We start from the raw sequence: 25,055 nt of genomic DNA, 5'->3' as shown, positions 1-25,055 counted from the left end.
TAATGGCCGCAAACGACCGGCGCTGGCGCGATCGGAGCGGTGAATCTTCCGAGCGCGGCACTAGCGACCGGAACACCGTCGTGCTTCAATGGAATCGCCCAGCCACGGCACTGGGGGGCGGAATGGACCGGCCGCCTGTAGGGTCAGGCCGGCGGCCTCAACGGCCGCTCGCCCCTCTCCTTCTCCCTCCCCGGCACATCGCCGCCCAGCCCCTGGCCCCGCCCGCTGTGAGCTGGCTTGTCGGCAGACAGTGGCTGTCGGCGTGTGAGTGATGAGCTGGCCGGCTGGGACGGAACCAGTCGGCGTGGCGTGCCAACAGAGCCGCGCCGTCGCCCTGTCGCCGTGCAGGTGAGCGGTGGCGAGCCGCTAAAGGCCGCGGGATGAGGCGCCGGCTGGGCGGGCCGCTCCGTGATCTGCCGTACATGGCCACGGCCTGCGGCGCCGCGCCCCTCCAGTGGCGTCCCGTCACCGTCGCGTGGTGGTGTTGCGCGGCTCGGCCCCGCCCTGGCGTGACAGGCGATGCTTCCCACTGGGCCTGAGGCAAGCCGCGCCGGCTCCTCATTAGGCTGATGGGCCACTGCGGCACGGCCGGCACGCGGTGGAGGCCGCGCGTGTGCCCGCCGCCGCTGCAGACTGTAACCCGTCGCCGCTGAGGACTTAGCCTCTGTCAATGCAAACTAACTCGCCGCCGCTGCGGGCTAACCCGCCGCCGCTGCAGGCTAACCCGTCGCCGCTGCGGGCTAACCCGCCGCCGCTGTGGGCTAACCTGCCGCCGCTGCGGGCTAACCCGCCGTCCCGCGGACTGTAACCCACCGCCGCTGCGGACTAACCTGCCGCCGCTGCCGACTAACCCGCCGCCACTGCCGACTGACCCGCCGCCGCTGCAGACCGCTCCCACCGCCGCCGCCGACTGTAACCCGCCGCCGCTGCAGACTGTAACCCACCCCCGCTGCGGACCAACCCGCCGCCGCTGCCTATCCGACGCCGCTAGCTTGCGCGGGCCCGACACCGGATGGGAACGATAGAGCACTGCAGCTTTATGACAGCGTAGCGCCGGTGATTGGAGTCGGCCAGATGTCGCTATCCGCTGGACCGGAGGATTTCTAACCTCCGCTCAGGCCTGTTCAACGTTGGACATCGACCATCGGCCGTGACGCGGGTGGCCGCGGATGGTGGGCGGTTAGTGGACTGGGACATGCGACGCTTCTTGCCATTATGTACTAGGGACAGAGTTTCAGTAAGTTATGGTATGCTGAGACCCCGTGTGACCTACACCGCACGGTCCATACAGTCTGCATTGCTCGCCGGTGTCTGGACGACGAGCGTCGAGGCTTAGCGCGATCCTGGCCGTCGGTAGCGTCCCCAGCTGACTGTTGGCTGCTGCGCGCTGCCGCTTGGCTTCAGCTATGGTTGACCCGCGCTGCGCGCCTGAACTGCTGTCCTGTGCCCCGCTAACTGCTCGCTTGATGTAGCACTGGCAGCGGCTGCGCGCTCTTCGTGCGTCATACAGTGAGTGATCTGGTGTGCGCGTGTGTGTGCACACTGCACGATCGGTGACTGCTGCGGTCACTGCGGCGCCTCTTCTGCCGGGTCGGCCGCGAACGGTCCTGGGACCTGTCGCGGTGTGTACCGGCGAGGCGCGCAGCGTCCGCGGTCCTGCGGCGGACCAGCGCAGTCCGCTCCGCCGCAGCCGCGCCGGCTCGCGACCCCACGCGGCGCGCCGGTGGCGGCCGGCGGCGGCCGCGCCCGACCCGAGCCGCTGAGTCCAGCGCGCTGACCGGCTCTGTGTGACCCAGGACTCGTGGGCCGGCGGAGAGCGCCAGCAGTGGTCGCCGGAGAACCCGCGCTGGGTCGCCAAGCACCGCTCCCGCCCCACGGTGACTGTCCCGGGCATGTGCTGCGGCAGCTGGTCTGCGACGCCGCCGCTCCCCTGCGCATTTGGTTCAGGACGACACTAGACGTGTGTGTGCCCACGTGCCGGCGTGCGTCAGACTGGTCTGCAGAGTCGGCGCCGGCACGGACTCGGCCGGCCGCCGAGCGGCACTGACGCTGCCAGCATGCACGTGCTCTGCCCCCGCCGCGGACGGTGCCCGGCGGTCCCTCAGGCCAGAGAGGGCTACCGTTGCTGACACCAGCATGTTGGCACTCGCGAGGAGATTTGCAGTGGTCGGTGACCGTGAAGTGAGGCGTCCGGCATCGGCCTGCGTGGTGACCTCTGCTGATGTACACGGCGCGGGTGTCGTCGTGACCGGCAGACTTGTCCCGTGCCGAGACCCGGCGCGCTTGTGCCTGCGTCACCCGCACCCTCCAAGTGTACACGTTTGCTGCCGGCACGTCTCTGCTGTGTGGTGATGACGTTGCAAGACCGTGCACGTACGCAATGCGTGCAGTTGTGTATCCTATACGCCACACTGACGTTTGCTCTCGGGCGTCATTTGGAATGACGTCTGTCTGGTGCGCTGATGTTGGATGGCAACTGTATCGTGATTTTATATTGTTTTCATGCTTTGTATTATTTTCTATTCAGGAAAGATATCGTTTGGAAAGGCGTGGAGTATTTATCCATACTCTTGTTTGGAATCCCGTTCCGAGCTTAATTTTACTCTGCTCTCGCGATTAGTCCGCTCATATTTTGGTAGGGCTTTTAGGACACAGCCTTGCACCATTTGTTGAAAAACACATACTAGACCAGACATGCCCTTCCGCAAAATAAGTTTGGGAATAGGATGGGGGTTGAGCAGGAAAAATATCGAAACGTATCCCAAAATGCGGCATTTTCTCTCGGATTCCGCCTGCCTTTCTTCTCAAAGTAGGGAGGAGCTGGGGAGGGGGCGGGGGGACGAGGGCGGAGGGCAATAGCCCCAGCTGAATAGGAAACGGTACCATGCGACACGCCGCAAACGACAGTTAGCCCCAGCTGATGGTGATGATTCGGGGCTTTTGGGCGCATCAACTGCAGTAGGTCATGCAGCGCCCATTACGCTCAGTTTCATGGGTCTCACAGTCACGATATGCGGGACTACCGGGTATGACCACGGTCATTTCTGCTCCGCCCAACTACTCATATTTGAACGATCACTTCATTGTTGAACACCATCTGTATCCAGGCGATGCGGTGTGGTATGCCGCTGTACGCCGCGCGACGACCGAAGTCAGCTGGGGTCGGTGTCACGGTACCGCACCTGTTAGCCCCCCCCCCCCCCCTCCCACTCATGTTTCCTGGCGTTTGATCTACTTCTGTTGGTGCCGTGACCCCGATCTGACCTGCATTTGCGCGGACGAGTCCTTTCGTGTTCGCCAAGTCGCGCCCCTGCCGACATAGACCGACGCTGAGCAGTACTCTCTGGTCACCACCGGCTGCGCGATTAGCCGCCCCGCGCCGCCGGCCGTGTCGGTCGGAACGGTCAGCTTACCCTGCGCTCTCCGCCAGCACCCAGTCATCGTCCTAAAGCACGCGCCTCTCTCTGCCCGGCGCTGGAATCCGCCGTGCCGTAGCCCGGCAGGGCGCGCGCACGCGCGCGCGCACCGGCGGACTCGTGCGGACTTTTGACGGCCGCTGTTGGCCGGCTCGTGGCGCGCGGCGCCGAATGGCCTCTGGCGTCGGCACGGCGTTCGGCGGCGAGCTCCGCGCACTCTGCCGGAGGCCGGGGCTGCCTCTCAGCGAGTTCCGGCTCCCGGAGGGGGCACTGCCCTGCGGCTGGGAGACCAACCGCCGGTCACCTGGCGTGCCTGCCGGTGCCGCCAGCCGGCCCGACGCACGCACAGGGGAGGAAAGCCGACCTTGGCGCGTGCCACCCGCCCCGCCTCGGCCCGCTGGCGTGGCGGTGAAACGGCCGCACGCGCGCCGGCACGGTGCACCCGTGAGCGCCCCTCGCTCCGGCACGCCACCGACGGTCGTTTCCTGCGTCCTGCCCGGCAGCCACTACGTGTCCGCGTGCAATACCACCGCGCCAGAGTTTTGTTTAATTATTTCCTTTTGTTCCGGCGCTGCCTGATGTGGGAAAATCGATGCCGTTCGCAAAATGTCAGGGAGGTGTAATGTGAGGCGAAATTCCGGCGGGCTGGACCTTGGCGAGCTCTGGAGCCCACGCTTCACTGGCAGGGTTTGTGCATGACCAGCGCGTAAAGAGCGGTCTCAGCGAAGCACGGACCCTCCGCATTCGGTCAGAGTCGTCACGTCGCGCCAATGTGCTACCTCGCTGCCTAACGGGTCAGTGATGTATGTGAACATCAGTCCAGGAGCGCGTACTCGACTGATTTCCGAGCTGATCCTCGGCGCGTGTGTGGCGGCTTGGTCTGTCGTGGTCGGCTCTCCGCGTTCATCGCAGAGGTGCCGACCCTCCCTAGGTACCTGAGTCCGGTCCCAGCCCGCCCTCAGCTGCCGCGGCTGCAGACGCCGCTCGCCACCGTCCCACTGCTCCACGCTGCCCCGCCACCAGCGGCGACTGCCTGCACCTCGGACCGCGGCCGGAGCCGACACTGACTCGTCGGCTCCGTCTGCCTGCAGGACAAGCAGTTCGGCAAGGTGCAGATGTTCGTGACGCACGTTAACCCGCCGGCGCGCATCGTGTGCGACATGAAGCCGCATAAGCAGTATACGCTGGAGGTAGGCGCCTCGCTCCGGCGGGGGTCGGCGATGGTCAGACAGCCGGTGACCGGGGCTGTCCGAGGTCCCGGACGGACGGTAATGTCAGGGCGGTCCGTTTCCTCGCTGCGGAATGCGTTTCCGGCGCCGGGTGCACTGCGGCACATATCCATGAAATGGCATGTATGGGGTTGATATGGAATAGTGAATGGCAGCCGTTTTATTTGGCATTCGTCCTGACGGTGTATCTGCCGTGCATCTGACGCTTGCAGTGGTGGCTCTTTTACTTAAAAGGTGACGTCAACTACTAGCACAACGGAAGTATGTGCTTCGAGCAGTGAAGGGCGTCGCTGACGTGAGGCTCGATTCGCAGCGTGCCTACAAGGGCGAGACGTACTTCTGGGGCCTGCTGCCCCAGCCAGGGGACCACCTGGAGTTCCATCTGACGCCGCCGGTCCGGCTGACCGGGTGAGAGTGCCGAGAGTGCCGAGAGTGCCGGCGGGCCCAAGCCTTGAAGGGCTGCGATGGCGGTCCGAACCAGAGAGTGGACTACAGGAGGCAGAGGCCAATCGGCTGCGGCCGCCCAGTATCAGGGTCCGCTCGAACTCGTGTGTTTGGTTATGCTGCGCGCACGCGCTGGTTAAACTCGCGAACGTGTTGGACATTGTAGGCGGATGCTGCGACTTACTGCGGTATTGTCCCAAACCATTCGCTGTTCACTTTTGGTTAGGGGTGTTTGTCCAATGTCTGGTTGTGCTTTTTCAGCTTCTACTTCCAAAGTGGAAATCTGGAGCATCCATCGGACCGGTTCTATAACACCACCGTCGAAATCATACCCGAGTTCCGACCCGAGGAGCTTCTGAAAGAGTACAAAACCACGCCGGATGGCTATGTGATAGTGGGTAAGTCTCCCATCGTTCCTACGCCCAATCTCCGACCGCCAGTTGAGGTCGGCGCAGGCCTCTCCTGCGGGACCGGTGAGCGCCACGGCCCAGCCGGGCGGCGGCCGGGAGCGGCGCCTCGCGCGCCTCACCACACAGGTCGGCTCCTGGGCCGGGTGCAATCGCCGCTGCGGCCGCCTTAGCGGACGTGACGGCGCCAGACCGGACGCGTCGGCCGCGCTCGCGGTGGCGTGCCGGGCTCGGCGCCTCCGCAGGCCGTCGTTGTGGGGCTGGCAGCGCGGCCCGTCGGATGTGTATGGCCGTGTCGCCGCAACGGCGGGCGCTGTTGTCGGCGCGCCGCCGATTCGTGTTTTGACGCCCTTGACGTGCGGCGCCGGGGCCCGCCGGCCTGCCGGCGCCCACTTGCCGACCGCTGACCCGACACCCCCGCCCCGCAGGGCATTTCAACGACCAGGGCGTGGCGGCGGGCGAGCTGGCGGCCGGCTGGGGTCTGACCAAGTCCGCCCGGCTAGCCGTGCAGGCCGAGAGCGACAACTGGGCCATCCTGAGCGAGGTGAGGGGCGGGGCGGGGCGGGGCGGGGCGGGGCGGGGCGGGGCGGGGCGGGCGGGGCGGAGCGGCGGGGCGCGGCGCGGCACGCGCTGACGTGGTGCTGTGCTGCGGTTGTGATGCGGCGTCACGGCCTGCGCCTGTGGTTGGGAATGGTGAGGATTACGGTCATCAATGCGGGTGTTTTGCTGAAAACAGCGGAAGCCCTTTGAGGATGCGTGAATCAGAAGGACGGCCTCACGTGTGATCAAAGCCCAAGGGTACGGTTAGCGAGCGCTTCCGCTGCGCGGACGCCTCGCGTACCCCGCCAGCGGACCGGTCCGTCTGTGACGTCATGGCCCGTCCGCAGATCCACCTGAAGACGAGCTAGTGCCGGCTGAGGTCGAGTGCAGCTCGTCAGCCTCCGGACATCCTCCCGTTCCGACTGCTCAAGCGGCGCGGCCCGCCGCCGGCCGCGCCCGTCCCTGCGCGGCGGTCCTGGGCGAGGCCCGCTGTCGGTCAGGCGGCTGGGCCGAGCCGCGGCGCCGCGGAGGGCGGCGCGCGAGCGGAGGTGGCGGCCGCCCCCAGCCGCCGCACCCGTGATAAGCAGTGCTGTACGGCGCCAACAGTGCCCGCGGCCGATCCGCGGCTCGGGCGGCGGTGTTTGTACTTAGACTGGCCGTCGTCAGTGCTCGGCGAAGCTGTTCGTTCTCATACATGTTTGAAAGTGCCATGGCGCCTGCGTGCGTGGTGTGTGTGTGTGCGCTCGCGCGTGAGTGTGTGGAGCCGGTGGCTGGGCGGGGCTGTGGCCTGGTCCGTGATATGGGAGACTGAAGACAGCCCGTACGCTCTAGGAGCGACGCCGCGGTCAGTGGTCAGTGGCCGCTGACGCAGCCCAACACGAGCTGTCTGTGATCTAAACTAGACTAGCATGAAGGCAATCGCCCCACTGGCCGGCGCTTTCGGAAGTCAATCGTTGACGGAGTGCGACTGTTGGGACTGTTCACGGTTTGTCGGTAGGTAGCTTTGTTAACGCCAGTCGTCGGTGGCGCCGCTGCTGGCTTACATGTATATTCTATGGGTCGCGTGGCAATAGTGGGGCACCTTAGTGTTGCCGCCCTCGGCGGAGCTCCGACCATCTGTCTGTCTGTCTGTCTGTCTGTGAGTCCGACACATCACCACAGGAGTGGCGGGCGCCATGTTTGCCCTCCGGGCATCTATCAGTTTTATGCTGCTTGCTTCTTTGCTTGCAACGGCTATTGTCTCGGCAGTTGGCGTGGCGAGTCCGGTCCGTGCGTAATCGGCCAAGCGATTTTACGTGCAATGGCGGCGCTGCTGCCAGGTATCGGCGAGCTTAATTCCGTTGCTAACTTCCAGCGGCGGCCGGTTTGTCTGAACGCTGTGACTCATCGGTGATCATTTATTAATCAGATCGTGCATAGCGCCCCGCCGGTTGCTGCAGTTCGGCGCCGCCGTGTTTCCGTTCGCCCGCTTGTTAGTGCTTCACCGTGTTGGTACGGATCAGCGGCGAAGCCCGTTCGTATGTTGTAAATTGTCCGCCGGCGTCGGCCGTGTGGTGCCGCGGCTGGCGGCGCGTGAGCGCGGCCGACTGCGGTGCTCGCAGCCGACGGGATCGCGTGCCGCGCCGCTGGACGCCGGTCTGGGAGCCCGTCAGCTGGCGGCGGACGCCCGACCGCCAGGCGGCCCCCCTCGGCGCGGCTCGGCGGCGGCTCCGGCTAGACCCAGGGCCGGATCGGGAGCCGGATCCGTGCCCAGGACCGGAGCCGGAACCGGATCCGGTCTCGGGTCCGGTCCCGGGTCCAGTCCTTGAGCCGGGGTTGGGAGTTGGGTACGCAAAGGACCGGCGCCAATTGGAATGGGATGGGGGCTGTCTGAACTGGAGACGCGGTGCATTGCCGGGCTGTTCCGTACGGAGGTCTGGAAGCAATGTGAGCCCGATGTCTCAGCGTAATGTCGGATCATTCCGTACAGTCCACACGGCGAGGTCTTTCGCTCGGTACTTAAGTTGCCTGCGAATGTGGTGAGCGGGTATGTAGCCGATCACGGCGGCAAAGCGGACAATGGTAACATGTTTAATGCAATCAGCTGCCATTGACAGCGCGACGTGAACGCATCCTGATGTTTGCCGGAGTTATGTTCAAATAACACTTATCGCGAATGGTTGTGGCGAGAGATAGGGTCACGTGTTTGCACGCATCTCGCGCGTGCTAACAAGTATGCCAACTTGTCTGGAGAGTTTTAGCGGGTCTGACGACAAGGCGTTTGTTTTTAGTTACAAAATTCGCTGAGCCCGAAAGCAAAGTTGCTACTCAGTGGCCGTTGTGACATGATGCCGCTAGCGAGCTGTTTGTAAGGAGCAGACATGAGTACGCGTGCTTCAAACCTGGTGCGTGCAGGCGTGGTCGAAGTCTGTTCCAGTGTCCCGTGCTCGCTGGCCCGGTGTGTGGGACGCACAGCCGGTCGTGGTTTGTCGTCTGTCCCGTTGTTCCTGCCTCGGCGTGCCTCAAATACAGTGGCTTTATTTATTCTCCCGGCGTGTGGCTGGACAGCGCGCGGACGCGGCGGACTCCGTGGCTCCGTGGACCACGCGCACGGCTGCTGACGACCCAGCGCCTCGTTTAGGCCAACAGGAAATGTACGCTTGGGAGCACACAACTTTTTTCATTAGGATATTTTGGCGGTCACTTATGGGACTGAGTGAGGCGGGCGGTCAGCAGCGTTTCCAGTGTTTATATATAATAGCTCACGAAATGTACGTAACCTCTGAACGATGGTAATAGTCCACAAAATGTGCGTAACCTCTGGATGATGCTAATAGTCCACCAAATGTACCTAACCTCTGGACAATGCTATCAGCCGTGCGCCATTTGCAGTTCAGCGAGATCATGGCCCATGTAGTTGACGTCATCATATGACAAATACTTGTAACACGATCGACTCAGTAACACTGCAGCTCACGTTACGTCTTTATATTATCAACAAATTGATGATTAGAAAGTGAAGGAGCAGTGTGGATGCCGCAGGGCGCGGCAGTCATGGCGCATTCAAGAGCCGTGCGAACACGACCCAGCCCGGTTCGTTCCACAATGACACAATGTACATAAATACAGCGTTCACCTTGTCCTTTGACCATATTTTCTATCTACGAACATGCGAAGACCTCATTACGAGCATGCGACCACAAGCAACGGCATGACAAGCGAAATAACGAAAGCGAAATAACCGATCACAGATGTTAGTTAAATATGGGAGGGTCACTCATGGACGATTTGTTGAAAATACGACGGCCTTATCTGGACGCGAATGGTGTATGGCTGTTGGCAACAACCACTCCATCTTTTATCCGCAATATCCCACATATTTCTCCACTCAATATCACACAGCGTTCGTCTTACAATGCCTACGCAATCAACGGAAATGTTTTGTTACAGCATGCAGATCATCTCCAGTGCGAACTCCAAACGCATCTCCAGCAAAGCGCCCATCCGGCCGAGAAAGCACGAAAATCACATATGCCACAACACCGTGGACAAGCGCCGACGCCGCCGCCAGCTCGACCCCCGCGGGAGCAGCCGCGACCTCACACGGCGCGACGCAAGCACGGAGCGGCCGGGAATAGGTGGCTCAGACGGCGACCGCGCAGTGGCCCGGCGCGATGTGCATCGGTCTGCGGCGACGGCGGCCGTTGGCGCCGCCGAGGTTCACACCCTGCAGGCCCCGCCACAAGGGCATGGTCGGCTCGCCGTGCCCCAGTCGGGCGTGGTCGGTATGACGCCCTGTCCCCCAGAACTGGAGCCAGCTGGTTGGCCCTAGGAGACCGCTCCGACCGCACGGGGTCAGGTGGTGCTCGCGGAGACGGAGACGGCCGCTGGGGACAGACGCTGGACGGAGCGCTAGACGGCCGTCTCGTCCGGACCGCAGTTGGGTTGGGGCCGACCGAGCACCTACTGGCGGTTCTCAGCAGACTCGCACTCCATTCTCAGTCTGCAACACCGTCATCACGCGGTCAGCATAGTCGACCTATTGACCGACGACAGGCGTACAACCGACACTCGCAGCATGTGAAGACAACCGGCACACGGTCCACACAATAAGCGGGCGGCTCGGCCGTAACATAATCAACAGCCCGGTCTGTCAACACAGCCGGCGCGCCGTTAAGGTCTCTCGTCTGTCAACGCAGCTGGCACGTGACTGGCCCGCCAATACGAACGTCACGCTGTCAGTGAAGCAGAAATGAACAAATGCACGCATCGTCAAAAGCGACAAGACTTCGAATTGCAGACGAGAACGGGGGGAGGGAGCGCCGTGTCACCGGACAAGTACGGTCAGCCCATTCATTCTGGATACGGCGGCATACATTAACTGTGCATCAGGTGATACGGTATGCTTAGGTGGGTCCAAAAGGAGACAAATTGAGCCTTCCGCCAGGACATCACAAACTTGTCAGTCATCAATGGCCGCCATTATTTCTATCAAGGACAACAAACAATTAACGTAAAATAAATGGGCTAGGACCCATTTAGCCATTGATGAGCGAATAAACGGCCCACCACGTGCCGAGCAAAGACCGAAATCCATAGGTCTACATAATGAGAACGCCAATCCGTTCTGCGTGAGGCCGGGTGCGGCGGCCGCCGCCGTCCGCGCCCGACACGTCGCCGCCGCCCGATACGGAGCGGTCGCAGCCGGCCGTCCTCACGTGTCCTGCTCGGCGTCCATGGCCTGTCGGAGCGCGCGTCTCTGCTCGGATATCTCCAGCAGCGTGCTGACCAGCTCGCGCTCCCGCTCCACGTCAACGTCCGACTTCAGGGCCTCTGCGGCGAGTGGTGGCGGGTGGCGTCACGACCGGCAGGCACGGGGCAGGCGGCGGCACGCGGGCGAGCGGGTCAGTCGAGCGGCGCGCGGCCAACCCGACAGGGCTCGCCGGCGGGGTGCGTCGAACACGATCGAATTCATTACGTTAATGTGCTCCTCAAGAGGGACGTGGACACAACGTAGCCGTTAACAGCGCTTCCTATCACCCGTGTAGACAAGGAGCTGCCGTCTGAAATAAACATGTTCGCGGGTACAGGCACTTGCCTAATTGGACATACTCGTCATCGGCGCACACTAGCGGGACCGGCCCGGTCTTAACATGCACCACAGGCGCGACATTCCGCCAGTGCCACCCTGAGTCTCCGAAAAACGTGCCTGCTAGAACTGACTGTTCCTGGGGCAACTCCTCTTGACCTGGTGTACGGGTCAGGAGGAGTTGCCCCGGGAACAGTCAGTACAAGCGGGAGGCTTGGTAGCACATCTATCCCTTTCGGGACCTCTGTGGTATCCAGCCGCCCTGATCTGCCCAATGACGACCACACGAACGGCGAGCCCCTGAGCCCAGAACGGCATGGGGGAGGGGGGAGACACATGGGGAGCGGGGAAAGGAGGGAGGGCGGGGCGAGGGACGGGGAACGAGGGGGGACGTACCGGGCGCGGCCATGCGCTCGCGTAGTTCCATCTGCAGCCGGTCGTGCTTGTCCTCCAGCTGGAGCTCGCGCAGCTGCAACTGCAGCAGCTGGTCGCGCCGCACCAGCATACTGCGCTCGTGCACCAGGCCGAACCACTGGCGCATCAGGACGGCGTCGTCGCTGGGGTCGGTGTCCTCGCCCCCGCCGCCGTCACCGCCTGAGGCGAAGTCCCCGCCAGTCAACGGCGGGTCGTGGCCGGGCTGGAGTGGGGTACGGGTAGGGTACGCAGCCACACTTCACATTGCTCGGAAGTCGAAATAGCGCAGTCTATTAAGCGTTTCGACGAGAACATAAGTGATCAGCGGCACATCAGTACAGGCCTCAACATCAAATAAGCACCGAGTGCGCCTGAATCTCAGCAAGACACTCAGCTCCGACCCGAAGCGTTTGCACTGGCTGCAAAATTTGGGTGCAATAATACAGACGATCGGTATTAATAGGCAACGGGGATAGTGGATTGGTGCCCGTGCTAGAAAGCTCGGGGCTCTGCCGATACCAGAATATCAGACAATCCTGGCCTGTGATGAACGTATCGATGGCCAGATATTAGCGTCAGTATCAGTGAGACTTCATCGGTTCTGTACCGGTCCTCAAGGCATTCAGACCGTCGCCGAGACGGTGCTGGTACAGGCATAGCGCCTACGCTGCTATGCTCCATTACCCGGGCGTTCACCCCTGATGGCCTTCTCGACGGAGGCGCCGCGCTGCTCAAGCTCCTGCTGCCGCACCTCCACCTCCCCCAGCTCCCGTTGTAGCTCCTGCGCGCGCTGCTGCCTGCCGGCCCCGCAAACGGCAGTGGGCTCCCAAGAACGCGTCGTGGTGAAACATCAGGCACACCACAGCTGACTTAAACCGTCAGCAAGTCGTTAGACGCAGCGCCGAACCTTTCCGCATAGTGTCCGGGAGGTGTAACACTTCAACATTCCGTTTCATACTGCTCAACTGTAACTTGAACTGTTTTGAATAACACAGCTTAAACAATCGGCTTGAAAGCACTCATAGCCTTCGACTCTGCCTATTCATGGATAAACTTGCAAGTGAAGCTTCACTTGACGAATTGCCCTAGACAGGCCACCTTGGAATACTGGGGGGGGGGGGGGGGGGCAATAAGAATCGTTTTTGTGCAATATCTTTTTGATGAGAAACGCTGCCCGCATGCACGAAATAAAAGCACACGGAAATATTTGACAGCCCGTACGAAACACTGGTTACCCGAGTATGCACACATCACACACACACACGTTCTGTTCCTGAGTTATGCACTTCCTTCTGCAGAAAAGCGTCGGCAAGACGACCGGCGATAGCCATCCATAACCGCGCAGGCGGCAGGCGGCGGGCCCAAGTCCGCCCACGCCACCCTGCCGTCGCGCCGGCAGCATCACCTACCGGCGGATCTCGGATTGCCTGGCGGCGCGGCCGGACCGGGAGCGGCGGGACAGCGTGCCCTCCGGCGAGGTGCGGCCGCCGGCCGGCGGGCGGGGCTCCGGCGGCGGCGCGTCTGCGACATACGGACACCGGGTCTGGAGAGCCAGCCAGCCACAGGGCGGGTCTGAGCCGACGCCGGCAGCGTCTGGCTGCCACCGAGCGAGACTGCTGCCGCTCTGAGGCGACCGCGACAGGCGTACGCCAAGGCTGCTGGCGGCCTGGACGGAGCTTGACATCGTTGCGAGCGTTGTTTGAATGGGCGTCTTCGGAGTCATGCTCAAGGGGTTATGCGAGAGCGTAAGTCTTGCCCCTTTTCTTTAAACTTATTGCCATTGGAAAACCGCAGTAGTTGCGCTAAGGCGCCGTAAAAGAGAATCTTGCGAATGCAAGCTTCCCAGGCCTTTGATTACGCAGTGTAGGATGCATGTGGCGCATACATTACCCGCAGCGCATAGCCAAGTACTGCCACCCATCATGCAGGTGGCCACGCGCACGAACAATTTATCGCTGACGTCATGCCACTAGCAACCATGCGTGTAGCAATGTAATCAACTACGAGTGGCCGAACAGTAATGGGGATTAGCAGCCTAGCTCGACGATCAAAGCCGACCACAGCGCCGACTAGTTTTTGCGAAAGGCGACATTGCAATGAATTTAACGCCTAAAGCAGTGCATTTCGACCTTACTGAAATATATGGTTAGATGACATGTATGCAGACAAAGCGTGCTAACCAACGCATTGCACGTTTGGAAACATTCCGCGACATGCTTGACATACCTCATCATGAAACACTCAATCCAAGATGTTTTATCTCAACCATATCACGGATCTGCTATCATTCACGTTACACAGTGGCAAAAGGAAAATCAATTAATCTACTATGGTTTTCCCAAAGATCATCAACTTGGCAATGATCTTGAGATTTTTTATCGTTCGGTCATCTCCATTACCAAAAAATTGCGGAAGTATTTATATCAAATGGATCGAGAGGGATTTCACGTTCCAAGCGTGAGTTGGGAAGCACGCATTCGATCAGCATCGAATTTCAACCAGATCCAATTTGTTCCGCCGCAGAGCGAGCCGACTCCGAGCCTGTTCGCTCAGATGGATCAGCCGCATGATTCTCTCCCCAGCGCCGTCACCACTGGGCGAGCGCGCTCCACGCCGCAGACGCCGCCGCCGGGCGCTCCGTCGGCAGCGGCGGGTCCGTTACCTGCACTCCTGACCGGGGTCGGCGGGACGACGACCGCAGAAGAGTCGGCGGCGGCCGGTGAGGCGGACGGCGAGCCCGACAGCTTCTTGTCCTGCACGCAGAACGCTGAGTGACAGGCGAGCAGAGGAGGCGTGACAGTTAAACCCGCTGTGGGTAACGGGTTTCGCCTGGTGTTTGATCGAGACGTGAGGTGGGTGGGGAGCGCCTCCGCCAGCTGGTGCGATGAGGCTGGGGTCTACAGCCTGGACTGATCCGCCGATGAGCAGCCCCGAGAGCAGACCAGCACAACGCCGAGGTCCGCCGCGGCGGGGTGCGTTCCCGTGAAGCGCATCAAAGCACGTGTGATCGTGACCGGTTCAATCCGCCACCCGCGACACCGCAGGCAGCCGCCGGCATCGCCCACTCGGCGTCCGAACCCGGCCACACCGCCTCTGACAACACATCGGCCCTGCTGCCGAGCGCGGCCGCTACCGACCTTGCCCCTCCTGAAGCGCATGCCGAGCCGATCCCTGAGCGGCGTGGCTCGGACGACCGGCGCCGGCGGGCTGGCCGAGGTCACGGCTCGCTCCGGCTCCGGCGGACTGGCGGTCGGCTCCTTCTTGTCAGCCGGTCGGAACAGGTCTGCAAGCACGGGTCGGCGATGGTCAACGCGGTCGGACGGCGACGGTGCGGGCCAGAACCATGGGCCCCGTCGTCACAGAATACAAGGCACGTAAATATTTGGACATTACCCGTGTGATAGACGTGAGGTTAAATCTCGCGAACGCTGGGTATAACCAAGGCCCTACAACAAGGTATGACTGTGATATCAAGGCGTCACATAATGAGTAATTGAATAATGGCATAGTTCTTTTTAAATATTGGCGCGGTTGGCGTATGACCTACGGCAGTGGCATAATGTCGAACTGCATCCCTCAGCAACTGCATGGAGGCATTGAGGGGAAAAATACCTTGCGAATATATTGATTCTCTCAGCCTTTGAAGCGTGACGAACTCAGCGCAACATTGCTCCTAGGGCACAAAAATTTCAACCTCTGCGGGGTTTTCCTGCCGTAAAAATAATCACATTACGAGCAGCGCCGCATCTCACGGCTTTTGACGGAAATGACCACACGAACCTGCGCATGATTTGAAATGGCAGGAATATTTTCTCCGCGCTAGCAAGTCATTGGAAAGACAGAGCCAACTTCAGTCGATCGTGCCGATCCAAAACCTGTCACAGCTTACTCAACGCAAAATATTTGGTCACTGATCTCAAATATCATGACCATTAGTCTAGCCCTACAACCGAGGCATCGTCGGACAAGCCGCCAGCCCGGCGAACTCACCAGAGATCGCCTGTATGATGCTGCGCCGCCGCTCCCGCTTCTTCTTCATGTCGGACGGCGCGGCTTTAGCAGTGGGCGTGGTCTGCTCGCTGGCGCGCCCTGGTGACGGCGCCTCACCCGCCGCAGGCTTCGCCTCCGGCCCTGGCGTGTCGGCTGCCGTCTCCGCATGTGCTGGCTCGTGTGCCGACGGCCGGCCATCCGCCGGCTGCGGCTCTGGAGCGGACGGTTCGCCGCCGGTCTCGGCCGGCTTCGGCCCCGGACCTGGAGGAGCCGGCCGGTGACCGCCGCTACCCTCTGGAGACGCCTCGAGAGCCGCCGCACCAGGCGTCGACACCGCGGCGGAGGTGACGAGCTGCGCCTCGGGGCCGGCAGGACCGGACGGTCCGGTCTCGGCCTTCTCGGGCGTCTGGCTGCGCTCTGAGGAGGGCTGCCTCCGCTCCTGACCGATCTGCACCGCCGCAGGGGCTGCCGCCTGCCTCTCCGGCGTGGTCTGCAGCTGCGGCCGGGATCCTCGATCGGGCGACGTCAGCACCTCGGGCTTCGAGGTCTTCGGCGGCAGCGACGCCGCCTCCGCACCAGTCATCGACTCCGGCGGCTCCTCGCCAGCAGTCGTCTCCGCCGCGGCCGGGGCGGGCGGCTCGGACTCGGTCGGCGGCGGGGCGGCTGCTGCCGCTCCGGACCTCCTCCGGCCCGGCGCGCGCATGTCGCCGGCGCGCGGCGGCCGGCGGGGCGGCGAAAAGAGCGCGCGGGCGGCGGCCGGCAGCCGCGCCAGCCGGCCCGAGCCGCGTCTGGTCTTGTCCGGCAACGGCGGGGGCAGCTCCGTCTGCTCCAGCGACGGTGACGGATCGTCTGCCCTCTCTGGGACCTCCGGCTGGTCCGTCTCCCCTGAGGCAGATGGCTGGTTCACCCTTTCTAGAGCTGGCGGCTGGCTATCCTCTTCTAGAGCTGGCGGCTGGTCCACCTTCCCCACAGGCGTGTGGCAGTGCCTCGCCACCGGTGCCACCGTTTCCCGTGACGGGCCGTCCACTGCCGCCGGCTGCCGATCCTGCGCCCCCTCGTCACCCGGCGGCGACTGCTGCACTTCCGTCGGCGGGGACGGCGGCCGTGGCGGCACCAGACGGGTCTTCCGCGGAAGAGGGGGCGGCACAGCGAGGCGCGACGGCGACTCATCGGCCTCCCCCGGTGCCGGCAGCGGCTCGCCGGCGTCGGTCGGCGGCAGCGGCGGCGGCGGCGCCAGCACGCGGCCGCCGCCCATCGTCGGCGAGGTGATCCTCCTGCGCAGCTGCTTCTCGGGCGAGCGCCGCACGCGGCTCAGCACCAAGTCCCGCACGAGGCTGCCCTGCGGCGGCCGCTCAGCCTCGGGCCACGCCTCGGGCAGGCGAGAGAGCGGCAGCGGCGCGCCGGAGAGGGCGGCGCGCGCCGGCAGCGCCAGCGTCGGCTCGGTGGCGCCGCGGCGCAGCAGGCGCGCGCTGGCCTCCTCCACCAGCGGCGACACTCGCAGCCGGGCCGGCAGGTCCCCGGGAGCCGCCGCCGCGGGGCAGGCGGAACCGGGGTCGGCGGTCGTCTGACGGAGGGCAGACACCCGCGTCGATGGCGCCGTCTGTCGGCCGGGAGCCGGCTCTCGCATCTGGTCGGCTCTCCTGGAGGGAGCCGCCGGAGCAGAGACGGCGGAGCCGGTGCTGGACGGCGCTGCTGCCGCCGGAGCCGGCTCCCGCGTCTGGTCAGCTGTCCTGAAGGCAGCCGCCGAAGCGGAGACGGCGGAGCCGGTGCCGGACGGCGCTGCTGCCGCCGGAGCCGGCTCCCGCGTCTGGTCAGCTCTCCTAAAGGGAGCCGCCGGAGCGGAGACGGCGGAGCCGGTTCCGGACGGCGCTGCTGCCGCCGGAGCCGGCCTCCGCGTCGGCGCAGCTCCCGTGAGCGGAGCGGACGGAGCGGAGGATTTCGGAAGAGTGACCTCTGGAGTGCTCGACGCCGTCGGCGTGAAGGTGTCCGACGACCTGAGCGACGTGTCACCCGCGGTGAGTAAGCCGGGAGTAGGCGCTGCAGATTTTTGCTGGGGCAAATCAGCCCCTTCGTCGACTTTAGCTGCAACTGCGGTCACTAACGCTGGGGGCATTTTCCTTTACTTCATTCTTCACCTGCAACGCGAATTTGCCTAGCGAACTATTCTTAGCGTTCCTTTGTTGAGTGACACTATTTCGGCCTACTGCGTCTCTTTGGTCATTGTCATAAACATCTAGATCCGTTGGTCCAGCAGCATCAAACCGGATGCCCGACGAATCATAAGCGCCTTGAGTTTGCAAGAACTTCGCTCCGGTCTGGGCGGTGCCCGTCGACGTTCGGAGCTCTGCGGCGTCTGCGGCCGCGGCCACAAGCTCATCACGGTCCGCAGCTTGGATCTCTGCGGTATCTGCGGCCGCGGGCACAAGCTCGTCACGGTCCGCAGCTTGGATCTCTGCGGTATCTGCGGCCGCGGCCACAAACTCATCACGGTCCGCAGCTGCAGCCGGCACACGGGCAGGACCGGACGGTCCGGAGACGGAGACCGGCGCCATGGCGTCAGTGCGATCGACCACGGATCTCTGCTCGGCGTCAGAGACGGTTATCGCGTCTGTCTCCATGGCAGTATCGATCTCCTCTGTGGGCGGAGCTGTCGGCACGGACTCCACGGTCGGGGCCACGCACGCGACATCCGCGCTCGCTCCGGGAGAGACAGCACTCGTATCGGGTGGTGCCGCCTCGCCGTCCGCCACCGCCTTCTGCTCAGCATCCTCCACCGACCCCGCCGGATCTGTCACCGACGCGACCTCCGCCGGCTCCGCTGTCGCTGCTCCCCTCCCGCTCAGCTCCGTCTCACCCGCCGAACGTACGCCCACACCACCGGCGTCCCCAACCACCCGCCACGAGGGGGCAGGCTCCCGATCTGAAGCAGCCTCAGCGTCACTGGTGCCGAGCGACTCACCGACTCGGCCCTCAGGCGACTCCGTCGCTCGACGCCCGGACTCACCGGCTCCAAGTTCGGGCGACTGGGTGCCGCTGTTGCGCGCCCTCGCCGGACCGACGCCTCCCAGCGGCGGCTCGCCGTCCTCGGCGTCGCTGAGCGCGGCGGGGTCCGAGACAGACGGCGGTCGACGGCGGCGGAACGTGATGAAGCGCTCATCCACGCGCAGCTCCGGCTCGTCAGCGGCGGCCTCCCGCGCCCGGTCGGCCCGCGCCAGCTCGGTCGGCTCGGCCGCCGACTCGATCCACTCGGCCTCGGTCCAGGTGGGCAGGCGACCGTCTGTCCAAGACTCGGCTGCCGTCCAGGCCGACGCGCACGGAGTGTCGTCCGTCGTGACCGGCCCCGGCGCCGTTGTCGGCGACTCCGCGGTCACCCAGGCGGGACCGTCCCCGTCCGACGCCGAGCGTTGGTGCGCCGGCGGCGACTCGGCCGATACCCAGGATTCCTCTTCTTCGTCCTCTTGTTCCGACTTGATGAGTGTGGGGTCTGTCGGTGAGTGGGCTTCGAGAGCGACCTCTGGCGGCGACACGCGGCCCGTGTGTTGCCTGCCAGCTGCTGACTGGTCCTCCAGCGTGTTCGACAGGTCGCCGCTGCTGACGCTCTGGTGGGAGCCGACGTCGTCTTGCGATGTCTCGCTTCCTTCGTCACAGCCCACCACGTCGACTGTCGCGTCTTCCCCGACAGCATCGCAGGCGGGCTCGGCAGTCGTGTCCCAGAGTTGACGGTGTTCCTCCCCAGACGAGGACTGCTCGAAGATGTCGTCAAAGTCCCGCTCCAGGGCCGTCACGTCCACGTCATCCAGCAGCGCGTCGAAGTCCTTGAAGGTGTCGTCCACCTCTTGTCTGAACTCTGAGCTCTCAGAACCGGAGCATGCTGGTGACAACGGCCCGCGCTCAGCTTCCTGTGACATCTGCCTTTCACTTTGTGCTCTGTCCAACTCCATCGAAGTTTCCAGCTCATATTTCTCAGGCGCAGCCACAGCGCTGAAGGGCAATTCGTGTCCTTCTTCGACGTCCATCAAGTCATCCCCGCAAATCTGCTCCCATCTCTTCCCCAACTGGTCATCGTCAATTGAGTCATCTTCCGATAATGACGGGAAGATATCAGCAGTATCCTCCTCACAGCTGGAATACTGGGCGAGCTGTGATCCTTCGTCATTCACATAGGTGGCGCTGCCCAGATTCTCTTTGTCTCCGTAAGGTGAGCTTGTGCGCCGTCCCATCCTCTGAGAACTAGAAGAGACGAGGCAGGCATCATCTTCTTCGGAGCTAGCATGCCCGAAATGTACATCATCATCCCTCCCATTGGCATTGTTCCGTACGGCGTCCTCCATCCCAGGACTTGAGCAGCGCATTTCAGCCCCGTTTCTGTCATAACTTGAAGAATATACGTTCGAATTTTCCTCTTCCGAAGCGGACATATCTTCGTCGGGGCACTCGGTTTCGTGTTTCGTTGCGCGTGGAGGCGACCTGCGACGAGGATGCGGACTCTGCTTGTTTTCTTCAGGGCTGGTCGAGAGCAGGTCCGCCTCTTGCCTAACGGAGCCGTGAATACCTACATCCGGTCGACCTTGTCTCGGCGACGTCGGCTCAGCCCCATCATCGGGCTCAGCAGGCAGCGGGTTATCAGCGCTGTCTCGGTGCACCAGCACCTCACGTGGTCCTCCCTCCCGCGGGCCGGCGCTGAGCGCCTTCCCCACGCCAGTCTGGCGCCGCGGCGCGGCGCCGCCGGCAGGGTCCTCGCGCGCGGTGTCGTCAGCTGGCGCTGCTGATTCGGTCCGGCGCTCAGCAGAGGCTTCCGTCGTCCCGTGGTGCTCCACGGGGACGGACGGGGAGCCGTCTGCCGGCTGCTCGGAGCTGTCCATAGCGGTCTCACCAACTGCGGCGTCAGGGGGCTCCAGCCTCCCGTCCACACACTCAACGGCAGGCTCCAGTGCGACGTCTGTCTCGCCCGCGCCGCGCGCCCTGCTGTGACCGGGCGTTTGATCTCTCGCAGCGGCTCCGGACGTCCGTCTCGCGGCACCGCCTTTGACGGCGGACTCCGCCGTCGCCTTGCGGCCTCCTCCGGACGGCGGACGCCGGGCCCCGGCCGCCAGGGGCCGCGACGGAGCCGCTGCCGTCCGGCCCGCTGCCAGCTGGCGCGTCGGACCGCGACCGGCCGCCGTCCGTACCCCGTCCGCGGAGGGAGAGCGGGCCACCGCCGCCGCCGCCGCCGGCGCACCGCGCCCGCCCAACAGCCGCTGCTTCTCCGAGATGCGGCTCATGAACGTGCTGACGCGGGAGTTCAGCTCGCTGGCTGAGCGCGACTTGGAGGCGGCCGGCGACGCCGGGCAGGGCTCGGCAAGGTACTGCTTCTTGAGCTCCAGTGAGCTCCGCCAGGCGGGGGCCGAGCTGGGCGCGGCGCGCGGGGCCAAACGGCCACTGGAGGGCGCTGGGCTCCGCTTCGCCTCCCCGCCTTGCCCCGCCACGGAGTCCTGCTTCGCGTCGACTGCTTCCCTCCTCGTCTTGGCCTGGCGGGCGGAGCCGACGCCGCTTCTGATCGCAGCGCGAGCCCGGGGGATGCTGGATTTGACGGCGTGTCTGCCGTTCACCGCGGGGCTCGCGGCAGGCGCCGACGCGACGGCGCCCGCCGAGTTTGGTCCCTCGCCGGCCTGCCCCGGAGTCGTTCCCTCGCCGACCGCCGCCTCTGGGGCCGGCGAGCCCTGGTCTTGCTTCAGGAGCCGCCCGCCGGAGCCGGAGCCAGAGCCGGGGCCGGGGCCGGGGCCGGGGCCGGGGCCGGAGCCGGAGCCGGAGCCGGCCGAGTCGCGCTCGGCGCCGATCGGCTCCGGGCGGCGGCCGGGTCGCGGGGAGCCGTCCGAGTCCTGGATGACGATGAGCGGCGGCGGCCCGACCGGCAGCGGCGGCGGCGGCCCGTCCTCAGAGTCCGACGACTCCGAGTCGGAGGACGCCGCCGTGGAGTTCTCCGACGAGGACGAGGATGAGCTGGAGCCGGAGCATGTCTGCGGCAGACAGCGCATTCTTTAGGAGAAGGGCCTGAGGACGGGGCTGAGAACGGCACACGACTTGAAAAGTCAGGGGCTCAAGTAGCTGGCTAGAACAGACGCGGGTTATCACCATGTACCGACGGGCGTTTACGATACGTTCGAAAGAATGGCAGTATATGAAATGGCATATTGGAGAACGCATAAAATGCTGTTGGCGACGGGGCTTTCGGACAAAACAATGGTTTTCCAAGGGAAAAATGAATCGTAATATATACGATCACTGTTGAAAACCTGCGGCCAGTACTTAGGTGGCTCGATGCATGGTTGGTTACTTGTCTGGATAAAAAAGGTAGTTGGTTACATGGCTGGGTAACAGGCAAACGTTTGAGAACAGCTACGACTAATTTAGCTTCAGAAAAAGTACAAGTTTGGTCCAATCTCCAACCGGTCTGATTTACTGTGTTCTCACCACTTTCATTCGTCCTGTCTAGATAACACATTAGAATATGCAGAGCAATAATGAATGTACTGTAGCACGTTTGCACAGGAGCGGTCAGCACATCACAAACTCGCAGGCACAATTATATATGCATGCACAGCCCGTAAAACGCGAGGGACGAGCGCTCGTTTAACTCTTACTGGGACTTCATGGTCATAACCGCTGGATTCAAAACGACGCTGCTATATACGCGGATGTGATACAGGTGCAGAGCAGAGCCACGGAGCCCAGGGCATGTATACAGGGTATGATTATACAGGTTATATAATTTCCTACAGAATGCATTATATGCGCATTAACACTTACTAAAGGTGTTAACGTCGTGCCGAAAACGCTCCCAAAACGGAACCAAACCACACTGAGCCAGGCCAAACCAGTCAAGCCAAGCAAAATCCAAACCAACGAACGCATATACTGGGAGTTAAATCATCCACGTCAGAAAACATGAGTATGCTGTAGTTTAAATCTTTTCCAATTTACCCAAGACGTCTCAATGAACTTCATTATCTGATAAACGACTCAACGCGCCGTTTGTAGACCAGACAACTTGGTAATGCCTTTTTATACAGGAAAACACATTATGTTTAAAGCTGACCCCGCATTAGGCTGCTTTGCTACGTAAATTTATGAATATGGTGCAGTTTCTAAGATAAGGTGCACTGGCTCGCTACAATTCATTAAAGCATGCTGCTTTCAAGTATCAGCGGCCAATCCCACTTCCGAGCGCCACACATATACACAGTCATGCAGGCACCGTTGGTGCGCGATGAGACCTGTGTTGTCGGCACACTTTGCGGGAGGGGCGCCGGTGCTGCAGCTTGAAGCGCCCGGGACAGGGTGAGCCGGGCCGGCTAGGGCCAGAGGGGCAGGATCTGCCTTCTGGTCAGATGACGGAGTGGCTTAGGTTTCGACCGGGCCAGCTGGTGTCATGCGCCTCGCTGGTGGATTAATGAGGACTAGGCGGGACGGAAAGCAACGCGATTTGGTTATCCAGGCGACTTTGTACATGACACATTTATAATAACGCTACAGCAGAATACCAGATCGTGTCACATAAAGTAGGATGACCGCATCATTCCGTTACATATCTGGGCTTATATAAACGGTATAAAAAGCGTTATACGCGTCCAGTGGCTCGGTATAGAATCTCTCACAACGGCGCGATGCCAGGAACTCTCTCACAACTCTATCCAATGACGCTCTCACAACAGCGCGATGCCAGGAACTCTCTCACAACTCTCTCCAATCGCGCTCTCACAGCGGCGCGATGCCAGGGGCCCTCTCATAACTCCCTCCAATGGCGCTCTCACAACAGCGCCATGCCAGGAGCTCTCTCACAACTCTCTCCAATCGCGCTTTCACAGCGGCGCGATGGCAGGAGCGAGGTGCCCGTCGGACCCGGGAAAACGCCCCAATAGATTAGGCCTGATCGAAGAGTTCGCGAGCATTTCAGCATCGACACGAACAGCGCCCCAGGCAAGCGAGAAGAGACAGGGAGCGGAAGTTAGCAGGAGTCTTGCGGCCCGTCGGCCGGGTCACACAGGTCAAGTTCAAGGTCAGAAGGAGGTGCAGAGCAGGCGGTGTCGGAGCTCTCAGCGGCTGCTTGACACGGCTGGAATGCGCAGTGCGTAAACATAATAAAACAACAGTAGTCACAATTACCAATCGACAGTTTGACAGAGGGTAAAATTATCACCACTGAACGGGGATTTAAGCGCAAAGGACTAATTTTCTAACAAGCTTTATGGACTACTACCATGGAAGTTATACACTTATACTTCCTTACAAGGTTATTTAACATCGCCAGCTAGCGATTACAGAAAAAAGCGCAGCGCACGCCTTTGTGCAACCATCTGCCAAAACAGCGGGTACAAACATAATATTAACACACAGAAATCATGTCACCGGCCAGATGTGTACCGGGGGATCACACAACAAAGTACGATTCTCTCCCACCTAAGTTATTTCGTCCCAATGCCTCCTCGCATTGAGTCGCTTTCGTCCGGCGGAGGCGAGATCTGCGCGCTGATTGGCTGTGGCCAACATCGCGGCGGCCACTGTGCGTCGGCCCAGGAGCCTGCGCATGCGCGTCGGTCCGACAGCGAACGCTCCGCCGCTGGTTAGTGATGACTCACCGGCGAGTCGCTCGAGTCGCCGCGCTTGCTGCCGTGGTTTCGGGACTTGAGCACGTCGTCGGTCAGTTGGACCTCCTCCTGGCGCAGAAGCCGGGCCGACACCTCCTCTTCCGTCTCCGACTGGGTCACGGTGTCGGAGTCTGTAACGGCAAAATATTTGCTCAGGGAGGCCTGTGATAACGTTGTATCGAGTGTTCGTGAGCTTTACGTCAAAGTGTAGTTCATGTTACCGCAGATCCAGCGCATATTCAGATCTTTTCACAGTCATATTAAAAATGTTGGTTCAAAGCAAACATGCCCATAGCCTTTTTGGACGAAAATAGCTTCGCCATGTTTTAGCATTCCTTGCAAATGTTCCTGGTCCTTATCTCCGCGACCCGATGATCCATTGCAAAGCAATCTCGTACATTGCTCCAAGACGCCGCGCTAGGGCAATGTGTCTTCGGATTTATGTTGACAAAACATTCGTGTTGCAAAGAAAGTGCCTTATTATCAATCAGTGCGAAGGCACGGATGCAGATTGCAGGTAATCCTGCAGCACTCTGTTGATGTTGCATCTTGTCTTCAGCTCACCTTCGTCGGCGTGCTCGACGCCATCCGACTCGTACAGATCACTGCCGTCTTCCGAGGCCAGGTCCGTGTGGAGGAGATGCCATCTCTCGGCCAACCGGAGAACTTCGTCGTCGTCCAGCGCCGGCTCGAACTCGTCAGAGCCCGGCGACGAGTCGTCGTCACTGCAGGTCAGACGATTCAAGGACCAGGTCAATTTTTCACTGGGAGCCAAGCGATTCAAATGTCTAAATGTTTGATCCTGAACTGTGTGCGAAAATGAACGTTAGACCCGAAAATAACGCCCAAGCGATCAACTTGACAAACGTAAAGAGAAAACTACCGTAAAGTTTTCACTTTGACCTTGATCGATCTTCAAGTGA

General features: G+C 62.0%; 4 protein-coding genes across 4 annotated transcripts in view; 1 reads left to right on the top strand and 3 right to left on the bottom strand.

The window, feature by feature from the left end:
* Positions 1-6,474, top strand: part of LOC119097169 (alpha-1,3-mannosyl-glycoprotein 4-beta-N-acetylglucosaminyltransferase B) — a 56,104-nt gene extending 49,630 nt beyond the window's left edge. Inside the window, exons 12-16 of the mRNA XM_037220231.1 lie at positions 4,508-4,606; positions 4,959-5,053; positions 5,351-5,487; positions 5,925-6,040; positions 6,384-6,474. Of these exons, the coding sequence (XP_037076126.1) occupies positions 4,508-4,606; positions 4,959-5,053; positions 5,351-5,487; positions 5,925-6,040; positions 6,384-6,404 (468 nt within the window). The 3' untranslated portion in view covers positions 6,405-6,474. The remainder of the gene's footprint in view (positions 1-4,507; positions 4,607-4,958; positions 5,054-5,350; positions 5,488-5,924; positions 6,041-6,383) is intronic.
* Positions 6,475-8,969: 2,495 nt separating this feature from the next.
* On the bottom strand, positions 8,970-13,020 carry LOC119097157 (protein-methionine sulfoxide oxidase mical3b). Its single transcript, XM_037220220.1, has 5 exons — positions 12,928-13,020; positions 12,203-12,315; positions 11,501-11,698; positions 10,734-10,848; positions 8,970-10,018 (listed from the first exon to the last, which is right to left on the bottom strand). The coding sequence occupies exons 3-5, from the start codon at positions 11,643-11,645 to the stop codon at positions 9,979-9,981; spliced, it is 300 nt and encodes a 99-aa protein (XP_037076115.1). The 5' UTR covers positions 11,646-11,698; positions 12,203-12,315; positions 12,928-13,020; the 3' UTR covers positions 8,970-9,978.
* Positions 13,021-14,076: 1,056 nt separating this feature from the next.
* Positions 14,077-16,137, bottom strand: LOC119097142 (translation initiation factor IF-2). The gene is made up of 3 exons (XM_037220201.1): positions 15,509-16,137; positions 14,656-14,801; positions 14,077-14,271 (listed from the first exon to the last, which is right to left on the bottom strand). The coding sequence occupies exons 1-3, from the start codon at positions 16,089-16,091 to the stop codon at positions 14,077-14,079; spliced, it is 924 nt and encodes a 307-aa protein (XP_037076096.1). The 5' UTR covers positions 16,092-16,137.
* A 1,604-nt stretch (positions 16,138-17,741) lies between these two features.
* Positions 17,742-25,055, bottom strand: part of LOC119097135 (F-actin-monooxygenase MICAL2-like) — a gene marked incomplete at its 5' end in the record, with an annotated part of 30,639 nt that continues 23,325 nt past the window's right edge. The window contains 6 exon segments of the mRNA XM_037220190.1: positions 17,742-17,915; positions 18,880-19,379; positions 20,727-21,015; positions 21,262-21,504; positions 24,124-24,263; positions 24,697-24,857. Of these exon segments, the coding sequence (XP_037076085.1) occupies positions 17,742-17,915; positions 18,880-19,379; positions 20,727-21,015; positions 21,262-21,504; positions 24,124-24,263; positions 24,697-24,857 (1,507 nt within the window).

This window comes from Pollicipes pollicipes, unplaced genomic scaffold, assembly GCF_011947565.3.
Source record: "Pollicipes pollicipes isolate AB1234 unplaced genomic scaffold, Ppol_2.1 Scaffold_2445;HRSCAF=2866_pilon_pilon_pilon, whole genome shotgun sequence".
Classification (NCBI taxonomy): Eukaryota; Metazoa; Arthropoda; class Thecostraca; order Pollicipedomorpha; family Pollicipedidae; genus Pollicipes; species Pollicipes pollicipes.
This window is presented reverse-complemented; position numbering and strand designations above follow the sequence as displayed.

Bases quoted from the DNA above. Each gene is read 5' to 3' on its own strand.
- LOC119097157 (XM_037220220.1), bottom strand. From the start codon at position 11,645: ATGCGCCAGTGGTTCGGCCTGGTGCACGAGCGCAGTATGCTGGTGCGG. The intron at 10,849-11,500 runs GTACGTCCCCCC...CACTCGCCGCAG, and splicing joins CGAGCGCATGGCCGCGCCCG to AGGCCCTGAAGTCGGACGTT. The intron at 10,019-10,733 runs GTGAGGACGGCC...ACGGTGTTGCAG, and splicing joins ATGGACGCCGAGCAGGACAC to ACTGAGAATGGAGTGCGAGT.
- LOC119097142 (XM_037220201.1), bottom strand. From the start codon at position 16,091: ATGACTGGTGCGGAGGCGGCGTCGCTGCCGCCGAAGACCTCGAAGCCC. The intron at 14,802-15,508 runs GTGAGTTCGCCG...CCGTGCTTGCAG, and splicing joins CATCATACAGGCGATCTCTG to ACCTGTTCCGACCGGCTGAC. The intron at 14,272-14,655 runs GTCGGTAGCGGC...TTCTGCGTGCAG, and splicing joins TGCGCTTCAGGAGGGGCAAG to GACAAGAAGCTGTCGGGCTC.